Consider the following 19,993-nt stretch of genomic DNA (forward strand, 5'->3'; position numbering starts at 1 on the left):
CAGTCACATTTTTCATGAAAATAAATCTGTCCATTGATCTAATGGTCTCGTGTCATTCGGGTGTTGATCAGTCCGCCTTCTGTAAGATTGGAGAACTGTATCTGAGCTACCTATATGATCACCTAATTCAGTAAGCACAATGAGAGTTATTGTTATGGTGCCTGTGTCACACTATTGTATAACTTTTTTTGATCGTAAAAGTACACTTCTGATCACAGCAGATGCATGGTCTGCTTGTGGGAGTGACTGGTGATGCTGACCCGAGAGTATTTCCTGCTGATCTGAAAAATATGTCTTGCTAGTTTTTTTATATACAAGAGAGTCAATTTCATCCGGTGTTGCTCACAGTGGAAATTGCAGCTATGGCAATACTGGGGAGAGGGAAATCATAGGATTCAGTACTCGGGAGGGGGGAGGCTTGAGGATTTAACAGCAATGTAGGGGATATTGGGATTTTGCAATATCTGGGCGGGAAGTTGTAAGTATATGGCAGCATGGGGGGTGGGGGAAGAATAGAATCATAGAATGGTTACAGCATGGAAGAAGGCCGTTCGACACGTCGAGCCCATGCCGGCTTTCTGCAAGAGCACTTCAGCTGGTCCCACTCCCCTGCCCTTTTCCCATAGCCCTGCAAATTTCTTTCCTTCAGGTACTTATCCAACTCCCTTTTGAATCTGCCCCCCACCACCCTCTCAGCCAGTACATTCCAGATCTTAACCACTCGCTGCTGTAAAAAAGTTTTTTCTTGCGTAACCTTTGGTTCTTTTGCCAATCACCTTAAATCTGTGCCCTCTGGTTCTCGACCCTTCTGCCAATGGGAGCAGTTTCCCTCTATCTACTCTGTCCAGACCCCTCATGATTTTGAACACCTCTATCAAATCTCCTCTGAATCGTCACTGCTCTAAGGAGAACAACCCCAGCTTCTCCAGTCTATCCACATAACTGAAGTCCCTCATCCCTGGAATCATTCTCGTAAATCTTTTCTGCACTCTCTCAGGCCTTCACATCCTTCTTAAAGTGTGGTGCCCAGAATTGGACACAATACACCAGTTGAGGCCGAATCAGTGTTACAGGCTCATCATACTTTCCATGCTTTTGTACTCTGTACCTCTGTTCATGAAGCCCAGGGTCCCTTGAGCTTTTTTAACTGCTTTCTCAACCTACCCTGCCACCTTCAATGATTTGTGCACATATACCCCTAGGTTTCTCTGTTCATTCACCCCCTTTAGGATTGTACCCTTTAGTTTATATTTCCTCTCCTCATTCTTTCTACCAAAATGTATCACTTCACACTTTTCTACGTTAAATTTCATCTGCCACGTGTCCACCCATTCCTCCTGCCCTTCTATGTCCTCTTGAAGTCTATCGCTCTCCTCCTCGCTGTTCACTATACTTCCAAGTTTTGTGTTATCTGCAAATTTTGAAATTGTGCTCTACACCCATGTCCAAGTCATTAATATATATCAAGAAAAGTAGTGGTCCTAGAACCTACCGACCCCTGGGGAACACCACTGTGTACCTTCCTCCAGTCCAAAAAAACCAACCGTTCACTGCTACTGTTTCCTATCGCTTAGCCAATTCTGTATCCATGCTGCCACTGTCCCTTTTATTCCATGGCCTTCAACTTTGCTGGCAAGCCTATTATGTGGCACTTTGTCGAAATGCGTTTTGGAAATCCATGTACACCACGTCCACCGCATTGCCCTCATCAACTCTCGCTGTTACCTCATCAAAAATCTCTCTCTTTAGTTGCCCTGCCTTTCCCCCCTAGTGGGAATGTACCTCAATTGTACCTGAACTATTTCCTCTTTAAAGGCAGCCCATTGTTCCATTACAGGTTTGCCTGCCAATCTTTGATTTCAGTTTACATGCCACCTATTTATATATAAAAAAAAAAAAAAAATTTATACTAATGCTTTTGCAGTTTGGCCCTTGTTTTCCAAAAGTATTTGAAGAATAGCTTCTGGACAGAAAATGCTAGCAGCTGAAGTATTTGGGGGATGGGTGGAATGGTGTTTGAGGCTGAGATTATGAGCCTAGAATAGAGTGGCAGCAGCATACCCAAGGATGGGAAGTACCCGACCCAGACCTAGAATGCAGCAGGGGTGATATCACACAGGCCTGGGAGAGGATCTTGATGAGGCCAGAGTAGGAGACAGCAGGCAGAGAGTTGGTTGGAAACGGGCAGCAGGAGAGACCCATGTACTCTTGATATTAAATTTTAAACTAGAATGCAGACACGGCCTGGATGAGTTTGGAAGCAGAACACCAGGAAAGTCCTGAAGCATATAAAAAATAACTAATTAACTGTTGAAATTTGTTGGGGGTGAGTGTTCAAATATAAAAATTAAAGTTACATGCAGCATCACTTTGGCAAACTGACCTCTGAGACTGAACTTAAGCAACAGTGCCATTTAGCATTGGGGGACTGAAAGGTAAGTATAATAATGTGTATCTACCATACAGTTAAAAGTAACACTTGCATGGCATCCAGGTGTGACAATTGTGATACAGTAAGTCTGATGAGTGCAAGACTTAATAGATATTAGTAGATCTCCCTGGCATTGCTTACTGAGTCGGGATACTAAAGCATGAATTCTGAAATGTGATGCCTTAATTGTGACCGGAAATTAGATTGACACAGGAGGTGTGTGCTATTATTAGCAGTTCTCCTATGGCATTGCTGATGGTGAGTTGGCGGGTTTGTAAGAATAGGGGTGTTATGCCAAGTAAGGTTACAAGGGAAATTAATCGGCATTGGTGGTGGCACAGGAATCTGGGAGCATTGGGAAGGAGACCTGTGATCTTTCGGATGAGACGTTAAACCGAGGCCCCATCTGCTCTCGGGTGGACGTAACAGATCCCATGGCACTATTTCGAAGAAGAGCAGGGCAGTTATCCCCGGTGTCCTGGCCAATACTTATCCCTCAATCAGCCTCACTAAAACAGATTATCTGGTCATTATCACATTGCTGTTTTTGGGAGCTTGCTGTGTGCAAATTTGCTGCCGCGTTTCCTACATTACAACAGTGACTCCACTTCAAAAAGTACTTCATTGGCTGTAAAGCACTTTGGGACATCCGGTGGTCGTGAAAGGCACTATATAAATGCAAGTCTGTTCTTTCTTTTTCTTTCTTTCTTACATTTGAAGGATGAGATCTAGCTTTATTTTGATAGGGTCTCCCTGAGTCTAGGAGCACTGGTACAAAGATTCTAGGAACACGGACAGATCATTGGAAGAGGAATCCTGGGATCTGGGGCCATTGGGGAGGGAGGTCGTAGGGTCAAGTGTTTTGGGGTGATTCTGGCTGTATTAGGGGTTTGTGATTAAGGATTGGAGTGGGGGGGGGGGGTGGTTTTTGAGAGTATTCAAGGGAGACATTCTGGCAGTATTGGGGGAGCAGGATATAACCGGGAGGTGCTCCCAAGGGAATGGGACGCAAACTGTAGTTGGCCCGTTTTGGAACCATCGGACACCAAACCCCTGTTCGCATATGTTGGCTTCCTCCTCCCGTCCAGTCCGCAACCCCTTTTGTGCCTTCAACTGCTCCCACCACTACTTTTCCCATTGTCTGCCCATTCCGGTCTTTATTATTGCTTTAAAGCATTTTATGCATAAATTATCTGCTTAAAATTTATGGATATAAAATCACCAGGAGTGCAGAAGTGGGAAATTTAGTATACTACTGGATGATATCTCGTGGCATTGCAAATGGGGAGTGAAACCTTTGGGTAAAGCAGGTTTAAGGGTGTGAGATAATTGGAGCAGGGCAAGCAGCTGTAATTCAGTCCTTATTTTAAAGTACAACATTCTGTCCTTATTTTTATATTTTCATTATATATTCAAATACAGGAAACTTTGTGTTATCCGGAGGCGAACCGTCCGGCAAGCTGGAGCCACCGGCAAAAATCAGGAGCTGTTTTTTATTCGTTTCGTTTCTTTGCTTTTTTTGAACAGTCAAGGTCAGTAGCTAAGCAACAGCTTCAGCTAAAGACGCTACAGAGACGCTTGCCGGCTGTTGCTAAGCAACAGGGTTTGTTGATTCATACGGAGATGAAAATCTCCGTATGTTTGAACATTAGCTCTGGAGTGTCCGGCAGTTTTGAGGGAACGGCAGCAGCTCGGTCCTGTCGGTGCCGGATAGCACACAGTTTCCTGTATCCACATTTCTGATGTAAATTTGTCATACTGTAATTATATCCTTTGCCACTGGTTGTGCTGCAGAGCCTTTACGTCAAGATGTAATTACAGCACTAGAACATAAGAAATAGGAGCAGGAGCAGGTCATAAGGTCCCTCGAGCCTGCTCCACCATTCAATAAGATCATGGCTGATTTTTTTACCCCCAACTCTGCTTCAGCAGCCCTCTGGAGTAGAGAATTTCAAAGATTCACAACCCTCTGAGTGAAGAAATTTCTCCTCATCCCAGTCCTAAATGGCTGACCCCTTATCCTGAGGCCGTGAACCCCTAGTTCTAGATTCTCCAGCCAGGAGAAACAGCCTCTCAGCATCTACCCTGTCAAGCCCTCTAAGAATTTTACACTTTTCAAAGAGAACACTTCTCATTCTTCTAAACTCTGAGAATATAGGCCCATTCTACTCGCTCTCTCCTCATAGGACAGCGCTCACATTCCAGGAATCAATTGAGTGAACCTTTGTTGCACCTTTCTCTAAGGCAAGTATATCCTTTCTTGGGTAAGGAGACCAAAAATACTCCAGGTTTGGTCTCATTAAAGCCCTATATAATTGCAGCAAGAATTCCTTACTCTTGTACTCCAACCCACTTGCAATAAAGGCTAACACACCATTTCCTAATTCCTTGCTGTACCTCGCATGTTGACTTTGTGACTCGTGTACAAGGACACCCAAATACAGGAAACTTTGTGCTATCCGGCACCCATGGGACCGAGCTACTGCCGTTTTTTTAAAAGCTCTGGATAGACCAGCGTCAATGTTATCAGATAGGAGCTTTTCATCGCAGTATCTGACCACAAACACTGTTGCTCAGCAACAGCTTGTAAACACTCGGCCCAGTAGCTTGGAAGCGTCTCTGAAGCTGTTGCTAAGCGACAGACGCTTTCCAGAGCCTGCCTGTGAAAAGAGTGCTAGGAGAAAAAAAACACCTAACCAAAACGGCTGCTGATTTCTGCCGTTAGATCAAAGTTGCCGAACATTCAACTTCCGGATAGCTCAAAGTTTCCTGTACCTCTGAATACCAGCATTTACTAGTCTCTCGCCTTTTTAAAAAAAAAAAAAAAAAAAAATTCTATTTATTCTTCCTACCAATTGGATAATTTCACATTTCTCCACATTATACCCCACAACCTGAAAATGACCCGTTTATTCCTTCTCGGTTTTCTGTCCATTAACCAATCCTCAATCCATGCTAATATATTACCCCCAATCCTATGAGCCTTAATCATGTGTAACAATCTCTTGTGCAGCTCCTTATTGAATGCATGACAAAGTTTACATAACAGTTTCCATTATAAATATGGATCTGGAAATTCATAATCAAAAAAATTACTAGGTCAGTGCAAAAGTCATTTATACAATCTTTAAGCATAACTCCATAAACAAACACAATTCACATCATAAAATGCTCAGTTGGTTTATGCAGTTTTTAAATTGATATTCTTCAAAGCACAAAAATGGTTCAGAAGACAGATTTTTTTTGACTGAACCTAAAATGGCGATTAGATTTTTAAAAAATTCATTCTTCTAAGGAATTACTGTTTTCTAACCATTGACAAAGAAACCACAATAATAACTTTTCCTCTTAACTTGTTTGTCTGTTCATAAATAAACACACTATTTGAAATTGTTAATACATTGATATAAATTTATCTTTTGGCTGAAATAAAAGCTTTGTAAATTCAATCTCTAGTTTCTTTAAATATTTTTAGAAAAAGCAATGAAACTCAACTCCTCAATGGATATCAGGACACACCCTCCTATCCTTCAACTTGGGTTGCATGCTGGGAAACTTTGCCAATTGCACATGTTCAGAATGCAGTGTTACATGGTGCTCCCACAATGGTGTTAGGTAGGAAATTCTGGGATATTGACCCAGCGCCAATAAAAGAATGGCAAAATATTTCCAAGTCAGGATGGTTTGAGACTTGGATAGCGACTTCGAGGTGATGGTGTTCCCTTGACATTGTTGCACATGACCTTCTTAGTGGTAGAGGTCACGGGTGAGATGCTGCAGTGCATAGTGTAAATCGCATATACTGCAGCTCCAGTGTGCCAGTGGTCGAGAGGTAGCACAGGCACCAATTAAGCAAATCGGATGGTGTCACGCTTCTTGAACATTGATGGGTTGCACCTTTCCAGGTAAGTATGTCTAGGGTTGCAAAATTCCAGGAATTTTTATAAGAGGAAACTTTCCTTGGGAATTTTGGGAGTTTAGGGAGTTTATGGGAATTTTGAGTTTTTTTGCACACTGATGGTTTTTGCCTCTGACCCTTATATTATCTTTGTCATCAAAATAGACATGCTGTTCCATACAAATAAAAACAGGCTTTCAAAACTTTATTTAGGTTATCATTTTGAACTTTATTGAACCCCCGCAAAAAAGACCCATCTAAAATAAAATAAAAAGAGCATCAGCTTATTTAGCCTGTAATTTGTCCTTATTTTGTCCCTTTTTGAGTCTTCTACTCATCATTGCTCCTCCTGATTCTCTGTCTCTGACATGTCCATTTCCTCCTCTGTGTCACTGTCTAGCTGTGTAGTGGACACTTCTGTATCTGGCTCAATAAGTTGTAGGTTTGCCTGGATAGCCACCAGATTCTCCACTCTCGTTAGTCAGCCTGTTGCGCACCTTTGTATGCGTATTCCCAAAAAGTGACCAGTTTCATTCAGAGGCCGCTGATGAAGGTGGGATTTGGAGTATCACCGATGCAACGGGTGATAGGGCCTCAAATGCACAAAGTCCCTTCCACCAGGTATGTGCACTGATATACTTGCACGATTCCCATATCCCGTCCCCATTCCAAAGACCTTGCTTGGTAGAGAACTTTGCCAGACTTCCCAGAACTTTGCCCACGTCCAGATTGAGGTGGCGTGAGAGGGTAGAAATCACACTAAGCGCGCTGTTGATCTGTTCTCCAGAAAGTATTGGTCTCCCAACATGCTTTGGGTCCAGCATGTATGCTGCAGCATGAATCGGCTTGACACAAAATTCTTGACGCGTCTGTATGAATTGAACAATTGCTTTCTCCTCTGCTTTGAGCAGCAGGAATGTGGGTAGGGCAATGCTGATTTGTTCTTTTAAATCAGCAAAAAGCCTAAGAAAATCTGACGACAGTGTCATCTCCTTCAATCTGAGCAATTGCAGATGCTACTGGTGAGAGTAGTTTAAGGCTGCTAACCACTCTCTCCCAAAACACATCATCCAGCAGTATTTTCTTGATGGTGGTTTCCATATCCCCAGACTGGGATATTGCCATTTCTTGCAGCGACTCCTTACCCTCCAGAAGGCTGTTGTACATTATGACAACACCACCCCATCTAGTGTTGTTGGGCAGCTTCAGTGCGGTGTTCTTGTTCTTTGTCATTTGCTTGGAGTTGTAGGTTGCTGCAACTACCTATTTTCCCCTGACATACTTAACAACTTGCTTGGCTCTCTTGTAGTGTTTCTATGGTTCTCAAACCCATGATGTCCTTGAGGAGCAGGTTGAGCCCATGAGCTGCGCACCCAATAGACATAATATGAGGGTAGGCCCTTGAGCCCAAGCAGCCTTCATATTCGCAGCATTGTCAGTAACTACTGCAAAGACCTTTTGTGATCCAAGATTGTTGATGACCGCTTTCAGCTCATCAGCAATGTATGTGCCTGTGTGTCTGTTGTCCTTCGTGTCTGTGCTCTTGCAGAACACTGGGAGAGGAGTGGAGACGATGTTGTTTATGATGCCCTCCCGTCGTACATTTGACCACCCATCTGAGATAACTGCAACACAGTCTGCCATCTCTATCATTTCTTTGAGCTTTCCTTGGACTCTGTTATACTCAGCCTCCAGCAAATAAGTAGACAAAGCATGTCTGGTGGGAGGACAGTATGCAGGGCGAGAAACATAGAAGATAGGAGCAGGAGTAGGCCATTCGGCCCCTCGAGCCTGCTCTGCCATTCAATGAGATCATGGCTGACCATCCAAACTCAGTACCCTGTCCCTGCCTACTCCCCATATCCCTTGATCCCTTTAGCCTTAAGAAATATATCTAACTCCTTGAATATATTTAATGAATTGGCCTCAACTGCCTTCTGTGGTAGAGAATTCCACAGGTTCACCACTTTCTGGGTGAAGAAATTCCTCCTCATCTCTGTCCTAAATGGCTTACCCCTTATCTTTAGACTGTGACCCCTGGTTCTGGACTCCCCCGCCATCGGGATCATCCTTCCTGCATCTAGTTTGTCTAGTCCTGTTAGAATTGAAAAATCTCTTCCAGTACACATTGGCTGTGAGCATGAGGGGTGAGCCTGTCGCATATACAGCTCGAGCAAGGTACTCATCTGCATTCTTCTGGCTATGGTTATCCACTGTATCAAAGAACCTTCCAAGTGGACCAGGAGTTGCTGATAAGGAGCCTGATGCTGAATGTGAACCATCATCTTGAATGGAAGCAGAGGAACTCTGGGCTGACTGCTGTGAGCTTTGAGTGAAGTTGTTGCATTTGGATAAATGCTGCTGCATCTTTGTGGCATTCTTTACATATGGCTTTGTACAGTGTTTGCACATGTACACAGTCTTTCCATCTTTAATGCCTGGGGTAAAATGCTTCCACACATCCGACGGTAAATGTGACATTGTTCTATGCAGAGAAATAAAGGGCATTCGTATCTGTCGAACTGCGGTCGATCAGCACGATTGCAACAGGGTGAGTAAATTTTTCCTGATGCTCCATGTGATGGAAGCATGACCTGTGCACGCACGATGCTACATCACCAATAGAGGGAGCTAATCACTCATCCGCTCATCCAACCAATTAGGACACATTTGTTCACAGTCACACAAAACTTGTAATTATTAAAACAAGCCAAGTAAGAAGATAAACATATATTGATTAAGAAATTCCTTAATAATTAAGATTCCATCTCTGTTTGTAATTTTGAGAGAGGACCTGTGGAGAAAAAAATGAAAAATACAAAAAAAAAAACAATATTATGCTAGCATGTGCTTTTTTGGGCAAAATTCCCAAGCTAAACTTCCTGTGGAAAATTTACCGGAAACTTTCCACCCCTTCGCAGCCCTAAATATGTCATCTTTACTCGAGCCTTGTAGATGTTGAGACTTTGGAAGTGAGCAACTTTTTGTAAGGTACCTGATCTTTGTCCTGTTCTGTAGTCATGGTGTTAATATGACTGGTCAACTGTGACCCCTAAAATGACGGTGGGCGACTTGGCAAGTGGCTGTTTTTTTCCGAATGTGATATTTATGGTTAACCTACTAATTATTTGATTACAGGTGATGTGTGCATGGGTAGCACTTTAAAAATGTAGAATAGATGAAGATAATTTACAAATTTGAGTGATCTGTTTCTAAATTAGAGGCAGAACTGGTGTTTTTAAAAAATAAAAATAAAAAAAAATAAAAAAAATTAATTCATGGGATGTGGGCGCTTCACAGAAGCATACAATCTTTTGATCTATATAAATCAAAATTTGACACCAAGCCACATGAGATATTAGGACGGATGAACAATAGCTTTGACAAAGTAGATTTTAAGGAGGTGCAGAGGTTTGGGCAGGGAATTCCAGGGCACAGGGTCCAGGCAGCTGAAAGCACGGCTGCTAATGGTGTAGTGATTTAAAATAGGGGATGTACAAGAGGCCAGAATTGGATGAGCGCAGAGATCTCGGAGGGTTATAGGGCTGGAGGAGGTGGCAGATAGGAAGGGGTGAGGCCATGGACAGATTTGAAAACTAGCGAGAATTTTTTTAATTGAGGCATTGCTGGACCGGGAGCCAAATTAGGTCAGTGAGCACTGAGGTGATGGGTGAACGTGACTTGCTGTGAGTTAGGATATGGGCAGCAACGTTTTAGATGAACTCAAGTTTGTGGAGGGTGGAAGATGAGAGGCTGGCCAGATGAGCGTTGGAATAGTCAAGTCTAGAGGTTACAAAGGCATGGTTAAGGGTTTTAGCAGCAGATGACCTGAGGCAGGGGCAGAGTCGGGCAATGTTAGAGGTGGAAGTAGGCGGTCTTGGTGATGAAGTAGATATGTGGTCTGAAGCTCAGATACGACACCAAGGCAGCGAACGGTCTGGTTCAGCGTCGGACAGGGAGAGGGCTAGGGAACAGAGTTTGGGGCGGGGACTGAAGACGATGGCTTCGGTCTTCAACGAAATTTCGTTGAATGCAAGGTCTGCTCATCCAGTACTGGATGTCTGACATACAGTGTGACAAATTGGAGACAGTGAAGAGGTGGCGGTGTAGTAGAGCTGGGTGTCATCAGCCTACATGTGAAACCTGGCTTTGTTGCAGAGGGGCAGTAAGTAGATGAGAAATGGGGGCCAAGGATAGATCCTTGGGGGACACCAGAGTTAACGGTGCGGGAGCAGGAAGAGACGCCATTGCAGGTGATTCTCTCTGGCTACGACTTGATAGATAAGAATGGAACCAGGCAAGTGCAGTCCCACCCAGCTGGACGACGCAGGAGAGGCATTGGAGGAGGATGGTGTGATCAGCTGTGTCAAAGGCTGCAGACAGGTCGAGAAGGAAGAGGAGAGCTAGTTTACCCTTGTCACCGTCACATAGGATATTACTTGTGATTTTAAGGGCCATTTCAGTACTGTGGCTGGGGCAGAAAAATGTTTGGAGGGATCCAAACATGGACTCCCAGGAAAGGTGGACATGGATTTAGGAGGCGACAATACGTTCAATGACTTTTGCAGAGGAAAGTGAGGTTGGAGATGGGGTGATAGTTTGCAAGGACAGAGGGGGTGAAAGGGTTTTTTTTTTTTTGGAGAGAGGGGTGATGACGGCAGATTTGAAGGGGAGGTGAGCAGTACCCGAGGCCAAGATGAGCTTGGAGAGGGCATGAGGGGAGATGGGAGAGAAACCAGGAAAAGATGCAAGTTCAGAGCTAAGAGCAAGGGAGCGATCCTTGAAGTTTGGCCTGGTGGGCTTGAGGAAGGGAGGGAAGTGGTAGAGGCAGCTGAAAAATCTCGGTGACAAAGAAGTCCATGAGCTCGTTGCATTTGTTGTTGGAGGTGAGGGTGGAGGAGGCAAGGAAGAGGGGTTTAAGAAGGCATTTTGTAGTGAAGAGAAACTGGGGGTTATCTTTGCATTCCAGGATGATCCTGGAATAGTGAGCAGGACCTGATGGTGCTTTATGTGGTCCAGCCAGATCTGGTGATGAATGGCTAAACCAGTTGTCTGCCATAAGCGTTCGGAGATGAGGGCCGTACCAGGTAAAATGATCAGGGTGAGAGAGAGTAATGGTTCTAATCGGGACTAGGGCATCAAAGATGGAGCTGAGGGTGTGATTGAGCAGAAATGTTGTGGTGAATGGTGGGCATAAGGCTAGAAAGTCAGGAATTTATAAGTGACTTTCCAGGGGCAGACACAGAAGTAAGTGGGTTAGGAGAGAGTTGTGGGTAGAGAGCAATATAAGGAAGTGATCAGAGATGGCCTTATCTGTGATTGACATGATGGGAGTAGCGAGGCCATGTGAGATGGCAAGGTCAAGGCAGTGGCTGTGAATATGGGTAGGTGGTTTATATGGCAGGAGACATTAAGGGAGGATAGAAGGACCGTGAACCCAGAGGAGAGAGCATGATGACAAGAACTGTAATATTTTGGTGCAAGCAACATGGCTCTTGTATTTGAGGAGCAAACATTTAAATCGATGTTCAGTGATCAGATTTTAATACTGCTCAATTGATTTTTTTTCTTCACAGATTGAAAAGATCGTGCATAGTAATTATGATGACACCTTGTAACGTTTGGACTATATTAAAATAATGCATATCATGTTTTTTCTTCCAGCCGCTTGACTTGGCTTCTGCACAACTAGCAGCGTCAAATGGATGGCAGTTAATAACTTCACCCACTGTTGTAACAAAAGATACTGCTGGTAATTTTGTGCAAATTAGTGGACAAGTTCCAGGATCTCCAGTTACTACTTCTTTACCAACAAGTGGACAGTATGTTTTACAAAGCTTGCAGAACCAGCAGGTCTTTGCGGTCGCTCCAGGATCATCCACAGCTGCAACTGGTGTAGTGCCGAGTGTTCAATATCAAGTTATTCCACAAATTCAGACTGGAGATGGGCAACACTTACAGCTGAGCTTAGCCCCTTCTGGTGCAGAACCAGCATTGCAGCAAGATGGTAATGGCCATATTCAAATTATTCCTGGCACCAACCAAGCAATAATTGCTGGTAAGACTCCTTCAGGCAACATTCTGACTACCCAAAATCTTGCGTCACCAACTGTTTCTGTTCAGATACAGCAGAGCAATGCGCACGTCCCTGTGCAAATTCAAGGAGTAGCTTATGGTGGTGCGTCCTATCCTGGGCAAGCTCAGCTTCTTACTAATGTTCCTGTTGGATTAACAGGAAATGTTGCTTTTGTGCCCATTGGAAATGCTGATGTTGATTCTCTCGGAACAGCACCTACTTCACAGTCCATGACTCAAAGAAACGCTACAGCGATTACTACATCAAGCCAGATGATTATACCTGTTTCATCAGAAGCTATAAATAGTATAGATACCTCGGCAAGGACAGATGAGCAAAGTATTACTGTAGCTGTGCAGAACTCAGCTTCTAGTGACTCTAACACTAATATAGCTGCTTTTGTGCCAACAAGTTCAGTGGGTCATATGGTTGTTTCTGATGACCGTATTGATGCTGTACAGCAAATTTCCTCCAGTAGTAATTCTACGACAACCTCTGATCAGATACAGGCAACAAATGTTCTTCATGTGAATCAAGCACCTGTTGACCAAACACAGTTACAAGACATACAAGCTTCGGCCTCACAAACAGCGGACCATCAGATTCAATTTCAGTCACATCAGCAATTTACTGTCCAGCCACAGATTGTTCAAACTATTCCACAGCAGGCAGTACAGACTATTGCAGGACAAACCATTACTGCACAAGCTGTTCCCCAGCAAGCCTTGCAGAATCTTCAACTACAAGTAGTACAAAATGCAGGCTCCCTGATCTTACGAGCCCCAACATTAACTCCATCTGGAGAAATTACCTGGCAAACCTTTCAGGTGCAGAACATCCAGAACTTGCAAAATGTGCAAATTCAGAATGCACCAACACAGCAGATAACGCTTACACCGGTGCATACTGTCACACTGGGACAAGTAGCATCCAGTGGGGCATTGACGCCAATTGCACCAGCTCCATTAACTGTTAGTAGCCCACAATTACATACAGCAACTGTGAATTCATTCACATCTTCAAGCATTCAATTGCAACAAGGTGCACACAATTCAAGTAAGTATTTTGATTTAACTTCATTTATAGTGGAATCTCTTTTTAATTTGAGATTAAGAATGTGTGAATCTGTTATTTTCTCCAATATCCCTTTTGTGGTTTTCCTATGTCATGTACTATCTGCAGGTGTGCAACCTACCTACAAGATTGTGCCATTGCTGCTCTAAAATTGAGCATTGGGTGGTGAGAGCAACCAGAGATGTTTTTTGTTCCTCAGCGAGGACACGCCTAGCTTCCCTATGACAACATGGCTAAGATTTGTAACTCTGTTTGTCTTAACTGCTGTTTTGCTACTGTGAAAGAACACATTTAGACTGCAGTATACTGTCCAACCCAGTTAATTGTATAGCTCTCAAATAATGTATTAATATATCTGCACAACTTCATATTAGACCTCACCTGATATTAGCATAAAATAGTTGCTGTGTACTATAGTTATAGTTTTGAAGTATAAAAGTGTGCTATGGGTTAGTTTAAGGAACCTTAAGTTAATAAAAGTTTAAGAGCAACATTATCATTAATCAATACAAAACTGGACCCATAAGCATATTTATTCATATAGGAGCCTTGTCAATCTTGCCAAGTTTGAGGACAGTTAGATGCTATATGTTGCAACCAAATATTTTTAGTAATTAAGCTTCAGATGTTGCAAGAGACTTAATGTTACTGGTGGGGAAAAAACACAATTTTGATGTAACCAATGTAAAGTGGACTGAAGTTCAGGTTTGAAATGTCTAATGGGGAATAAAATGATTGAAATAATCCGAGCTATAGAATATTGCTCAGTTGATGCTACTTCCACGTACTGAAGAATCAGTCCAGGTTGTCAATAGGAAATCATTCTTTTTAAAACTGTCCCTTGCAGTGGGGGTTGGGGGAAATGAGAAAGTGGGTGGCAAGGAGAAAGTGATCAAAGGTACTCCTGTCGATGATTGAGACTCCAGATATAGAACAGTCTCTAAGGCAGTTGATTCAGATTCTGTATCAATTGCTGAATGCTAATGCCTTGGCCAGAGTATTAAATGTCCTAAAACATTCTTCCTTAGATTCAATAATCCAATAGTTCCTTGTGTTCAAAGCAAGGAGATGGGGCACTCTGGCTTATTAATGAGCATCAAGTTGAGGACAGCTGGCCAGCACCAAGCTGAGTGGTGCGTACATTTGGCAGGCAAGTTCGGTTCCAAAGTGCTGATACAAAAGCAAATGCTGGAGATCTGAAATAAAAACAGAAAATGCTGGAAATACTCCACAGGTCAGACAGCATCTGTGGAGAGAGAAACAAAGTTAACTTTTCAGGTCGATGACCTTTCGTCAGAGCAGTTGATGATGAAAGATCATCGACCTGAAATTTTCTCTCTTTTTCTCTCTCTCTCTCTCTCTCGTGCTCTCTCCCTCTCCCTCTCCCTCTCTCTCTCTCTCTCTCTCTCTCTCTCCCCCTCTCTCCACAGGTGCTGCCTGACCTGAGTATTTCCAGCGAAAAGTTGGTTTTTGAAATTATCTTGCTTTTGAAAGTGACTCCGAAACTCACCTTTAAACACCTACAGCTCTTAATTCTGACTTGCACAGAAAGTAGTTAATACTGAACTTTTGGCTTGAGTTGGAAACAATAAGAATATAATGTGAAAGAAATGCATGTGCTACTAACGAGCTACTTTAACTACACATGCAGCAATTCTTGAAAACAGCTTTGTTGATCATTTTAGTAAAGAATGAAAGTTTACTGTAAGCCTCATGACAAAATGACAGGTTGTTGCTTTTCAACCACTAGAAAAATTTCAATAATGACTTTCATAACCAGATGCCAATTCCACTTTTACATGCCCATTTATTTTATGAGCCTCGCTTTGCAATGGCTCTGATGCTTATTAGTGGAAAGAAAGACAGACTTGCATTTATAAGAACATAAGAAATAGGAGCAGGAGTAGGCCAATTGGCCCCTTGAGCCTGCTCCGCTATTCAATAAGATCATGGCTGATCTGATCCTAACTGCCAATCCACTATCACCGAACCATCTCCTGCATCTAACAGAATTAGACACACGAAATAGGAGCAGGATCAGGCTACACGGCCCCTGGGCCCGCTCCGCTACCCACAGGGCCATGACCGATCCGAACCTAGACTCATGTCCAAATTCCTGCCCGCTCCCCGTATAGTACCTTTTACAACCTCTGACGTCCCAAAGTGCTTTGCAGCCAATGAAGTACTTTTGAAGTGTAGCCAGTGTTGCAATGTAGGAAACATGATGGCCAATTTGCACAGAGCAAGCTCCCAAAAACAGCAATGTGATAATGACCAGATCATCTGTTTTTGTGATGTTGATTGAGGGATAAATATTGGTCAGGACATCGGGGATCACTCCTCTGCTCCTCTTCGAAATAGTGCCTTGGGAACTTTTACACCCACCTGAGAGAGCAGACGAGGCCTCAGTTTATCATCTTATCCGAAAGACAGCACCTCCGACAGTGCGGCACTCCCTCAGCACTGCTCTGGAGTGTCAGACTAGATTTTTGTGCTCAAGTCTCTGGAGTGGAACTTGAACCCACAACCTTCTGACACTGGAAAGAGTTTACCCACCAGAACGCTCCGATAGGTTGGGGGACCTCCATGCTGACAAGCTATATTTTTCAGACTAAATTACTAATGGTAGTTTTTGTAAGTAATTTAAACTGGAGCAAGAAAAATCAGCAGAACAAAAATATACAATACTTCACTTTCTCTGATTTTTTTTCGACAAATTAAAATATTTTGGGCTTCTGTGCATCCTTTTTCGGAGTCCTTTCAACTGAGTCTTTTTGGGAAATTTATGTAAGTACATGTCCCTATGCTCATGAAATACTGTCTTGCAGTATTCACGTGGCAGTATGGTTGAACTGAGTGAACTCTGAATTTGGGTACTTGTTCATACTTCGGCCAAGCGTGCATGTGCATGCCACATTATCCCATTATCCAATTCCTGCCTTCTGCTGATTGCTCACTAGACGCAGGTGTACCAGATTCGGGTGACAGCCATGTCTCGCTAGTCTTCTGTTGGCCATTCATTTACTGCTCGGGCATAAGTATGATGTCAAATTGCCTGCATTTTCATGTCTCATGGCAGCTTCATATCTCATTATAAAGCTCCTGACTGTTGCAGACTCTTTCAGAGGAGCAACCGTTTGCTTTGAGGTTCCACCTTATTGCATCTGTGTCATTTAATTTCCCATCTGACATGCTACCCCTCGGTGACATCATCGAAAAATACGTCACATTCTACATGAACGCTGACTATACCCAGCTCTGCCTCGCCATCACCTCTCAACTCATCCACTGCCTCAGTGTTGTCAGGCTGCTTGTCCAACATCCAGTCCTGGCTGAGCCAAAATTTCCTCTGTTTAAACACTGGGCCGACTGAAGCCATTGTCTTCACCCACTGCCACAAACTCCAATCCGATCAACTATTCCAATGCGCTCCTAGATGGCATCCCATCTTTCACCCTCATAAACTTAGGCTCATCCAAATGTTGCCTATATCCTAATTCACACCAAGACCCAACACCCCTGTGCTTGCTGACCTACATTGGCTCCCGGACCTCCATGCCTCGGTTTTTTTTTCCTTATCCTCGTGTTCAAATCCCTCCATGGCCTCGCCGCTCCCTATTTCCTCCAGCCCACCAATCCTCAAAGAACTCTGTTCCTCCAACTCTGGCCTCTTGCATCCCCCACTTCCTTCGCCCCACCATTGGCAATTATGCCTCAGATATCTCGGCACTAACTCTGGAATTACCTCCCGAAACACCTCTGTCTCTCTTCCTTTAAGATACTCCTTAAAACTTGCCTTTTTGACCAAGCTTTTGGTCACTTGTCTTAATGTCTCCTTCTTCGGCTCAGTGTCCATTTTTGCCTGATTACGTTCCTGTGGAGCACCTTGGGATGTTTTACCATGTTAAAGGCGCTATATAAATGCAAGCTGCTGACCTGCATGGCCCTACCAACACAGGCTTTCAGGGTGCAGATTGATCATTTGACTCACTGATTTGCCCGCCGGTTGGACTGTGCAGAACTGTTGAATTTCCACTCACTCATTGGCCCTCCAGCGTTCCAGATGCTGCAAAATAATTGGCTCGATCAGCCATCTGACCAGGGTTTTGAGCTTCTGGTTCAGCAACCATGCCCATAAATCTTCTGCAACCTTTTGCAGCAAACAATCTCATCATTGATGTATTTCTTTAAGAAGTTGCATTTTTCTCCTTAAACCACAAAGTTAATATAGCATGTATTTCTATCACCAGTTTTCTATAACAAGAGCTGTATGTCTGCTGCAACCTTTTAAATTTCTGACCAACTTTCTGGCACAAGCCATAAGCAGCAAGAATTGCTTGTTTACAATAAAATCTGCCCCGTTTATCAAATCTACATGTGAAAACGCAGCAAGTCTTTTATTGCCAAGTGACAGTACCAGCCTTTCAGCCCATGTTTCTCTTTCTCACTTGCATTGGTTTGCTAATTTAAAATAATAGATTAGATTTGGTAAAATTATTGTGCACATGGTTATGGGCTGGATGGCCTCAAAGTTGATGCAAATTATTCATCAGTGCTTCTCCTTTCCCTCAGCCTCAGCTTGCATAGAGCCTCCTGATGCTCTCGTTTCAGCCTCCTATCTATGTTGATGCTTGTGTTTGCACTGTTGCTTGTGGCCTCGAGTCTAGACACTTCTAATTGGCACACCTGCTTTTATCTGTCTCTTCAGTTACCAGATGAGCAAATTCTAGTCCTTGGCCCCCTGTCTCTCTCTCCTTCTGGTTGCTTCTGATAATTTGCTTATCCTATTTTTGGGCTGCAGGTGATATTTTATCCCACTTTTGCTGCAACAACTATTGTCACTCAAATTTCTCCCAACACTTTGCCTTTTTGCTGCAAGCACAAGTAGCATAGGCAGATTTGCAAGTCCTATGAGCTAAAATTTATAAACATTGTGCATGAAATGAATGGATTAGCATGCCACAGGATTAAAAAAATGCTCTTTTAGAACATAAGAACATAAGACTTAGGAGCAGGAGTAGGTCATTTGGCCCCTCGAGCCTGCTCCGCCATTCAATAAGACCATGGCTGATCTGATCTTGGCCTCAACTCCACTTCCCTGCCCACTCCCCATAACCCTTGACTCCCTTATCGTTCAAAAATCTGTCTACACCTTAAATATATTCAATGACCCAGCCTCCACAGCTCTCTGGGGAAGAGAATTCCAAAGATTCACGACCCTCTGAGAAGAAGTTCCTCCTCATTTCCGATTTAAAAGGGTGCCCCCTTATTCTGACATTATGCCCCCTAGTTCTAGATTCCCCCACGAGGGGTAACATCCTCTCTGCATCTACCCTGTCAAGCCCCTTCAGAATCTTATGGGGGAAAAATCAGTTGATTAGCACCTCCTGTTAGCGCCCTAACGGGGCGCAAAGCAACAAGCGCACGGACACGCTGATGTTTGCGCTGCTAGCGAAATTGATGAGACATTTTGCGGCGGCACTAAACACTACCATCACAATCTCCTGCGCCTGCAGATCATGACGTCAGTTGAGCGTGTAGTGCCCCGGACCGGATATTGAGTGGCGCCCCCTGCCTTTCTGCCTGCCGCTAACAGCGACAGGTAGAGAGGAACGCTTTGCAGTCAGGAAGGGACTGGGGGAGCGCTATTTAAAGGCGGCCGCTTCCTGCCTTTTTTGTCGGCGACATTTTTTCACCACGCATTGAGAGAGCGCGCGCAAGATACTTCTGGAGAGATTCAACGCTGTGTGAAGGAGTTTTGGGTACTGAGCAGCACTTTGCAGGTTCATTTTGATTTGACCTTGCATCGATTTAGAAGTGATTATGGGGGCTGCACGCTGAGCTCTTTCCCTGGGCCTCTCCATTGTTCTTTCCAGCAGAATTGATGTACAGGTCTCTAGGCCGAGATTCAAGGCTGCAATGAGCAGCGTGTGGCTGGAGAGCAAGATCGACCCTCCCCTTTAAGAACTGGCCGGTGCCAGTGTGTCTGTTCCATTGTTCACTAACATCACATGAGCTTCACCAGCGCTCTGAGGCAGCGCCTCACTCCTTCTGCATTAGTGCCTTGAGAGGTGTGTAGCGCCTGATTTAGCGCACAAATCACCTCCAGGGGGCGATAGAAGCCAAGTTTGCAGTCGGAGGCAATAATTAGCGCCAGGCGATAGACTTTGCGCCCGGCCGATAATTGCGTCCCAAATGGGGCAATACCAATTTCTCTGCCCCCCCCCCCTTCCTATATGTTTCAATAAGATCCCCTCATTCTTCTAAACTCCAATGAGTATAGACCCAACCTGCTGAACCTTTCTTCATAAGATGACCCCTTCATCTCCGGAATCAACCGCGTGAACCTTCTCTGAACTGCCTCCAATGCAAGTATATCCTTCCTTAAATAAAGAGACCAAAACTGTACGCAGTACTCCAGGTGTGGTCTCGTCAACGCCATGTACAGTTGTAACAGGACTTCCCTACTTTTATACTCCATTCCCTTTGCAATAAAGGCCAACACTCCATTTGC

General features: G+C 43.9%; 1 protein-coding gene across 4 annotated transcripts in view; it reads left to right on the forward strand.

The window, feature by feature from the left end:
* Positions 1 to 19,993, forward strand: part of sp3a (sp3a transcription factor) — a 71,167-nt gene that overhangs the window by 15,962 nt on the left and 35,212 nt on the right. For all 4 annotated transcript variants that reach the window (XM_085986170.1, XM_085986171.1, XM_085986169.1 and 1 more), the window contains one exon: positions 11,994 to 13,461. In XM_085986170.1, coding sequence (XP_085842296.1) covers positions 11,994 to 13,461 — 1,468 coding nt within the window. The remainder of the gene's footprint in view (positions 1 to 11,993; positions 13,462 to 19,993) is intronic.

The sequence above is a fragment of the Somniosus microcephalus genome, chromosome 4 (genome assembly GCF_052327205.1).
Source record: "Somniosus microcephalus isolate GS21.2 chromosome 4, FLI_Smic_1.0, whole genome shotgun sequence".
NCBI lineage: Eukaryota > Metazoa > Chordata > Chondrichthyes > Squaliformes > Somniosidae > Somniosus > Somniosus microcephalus.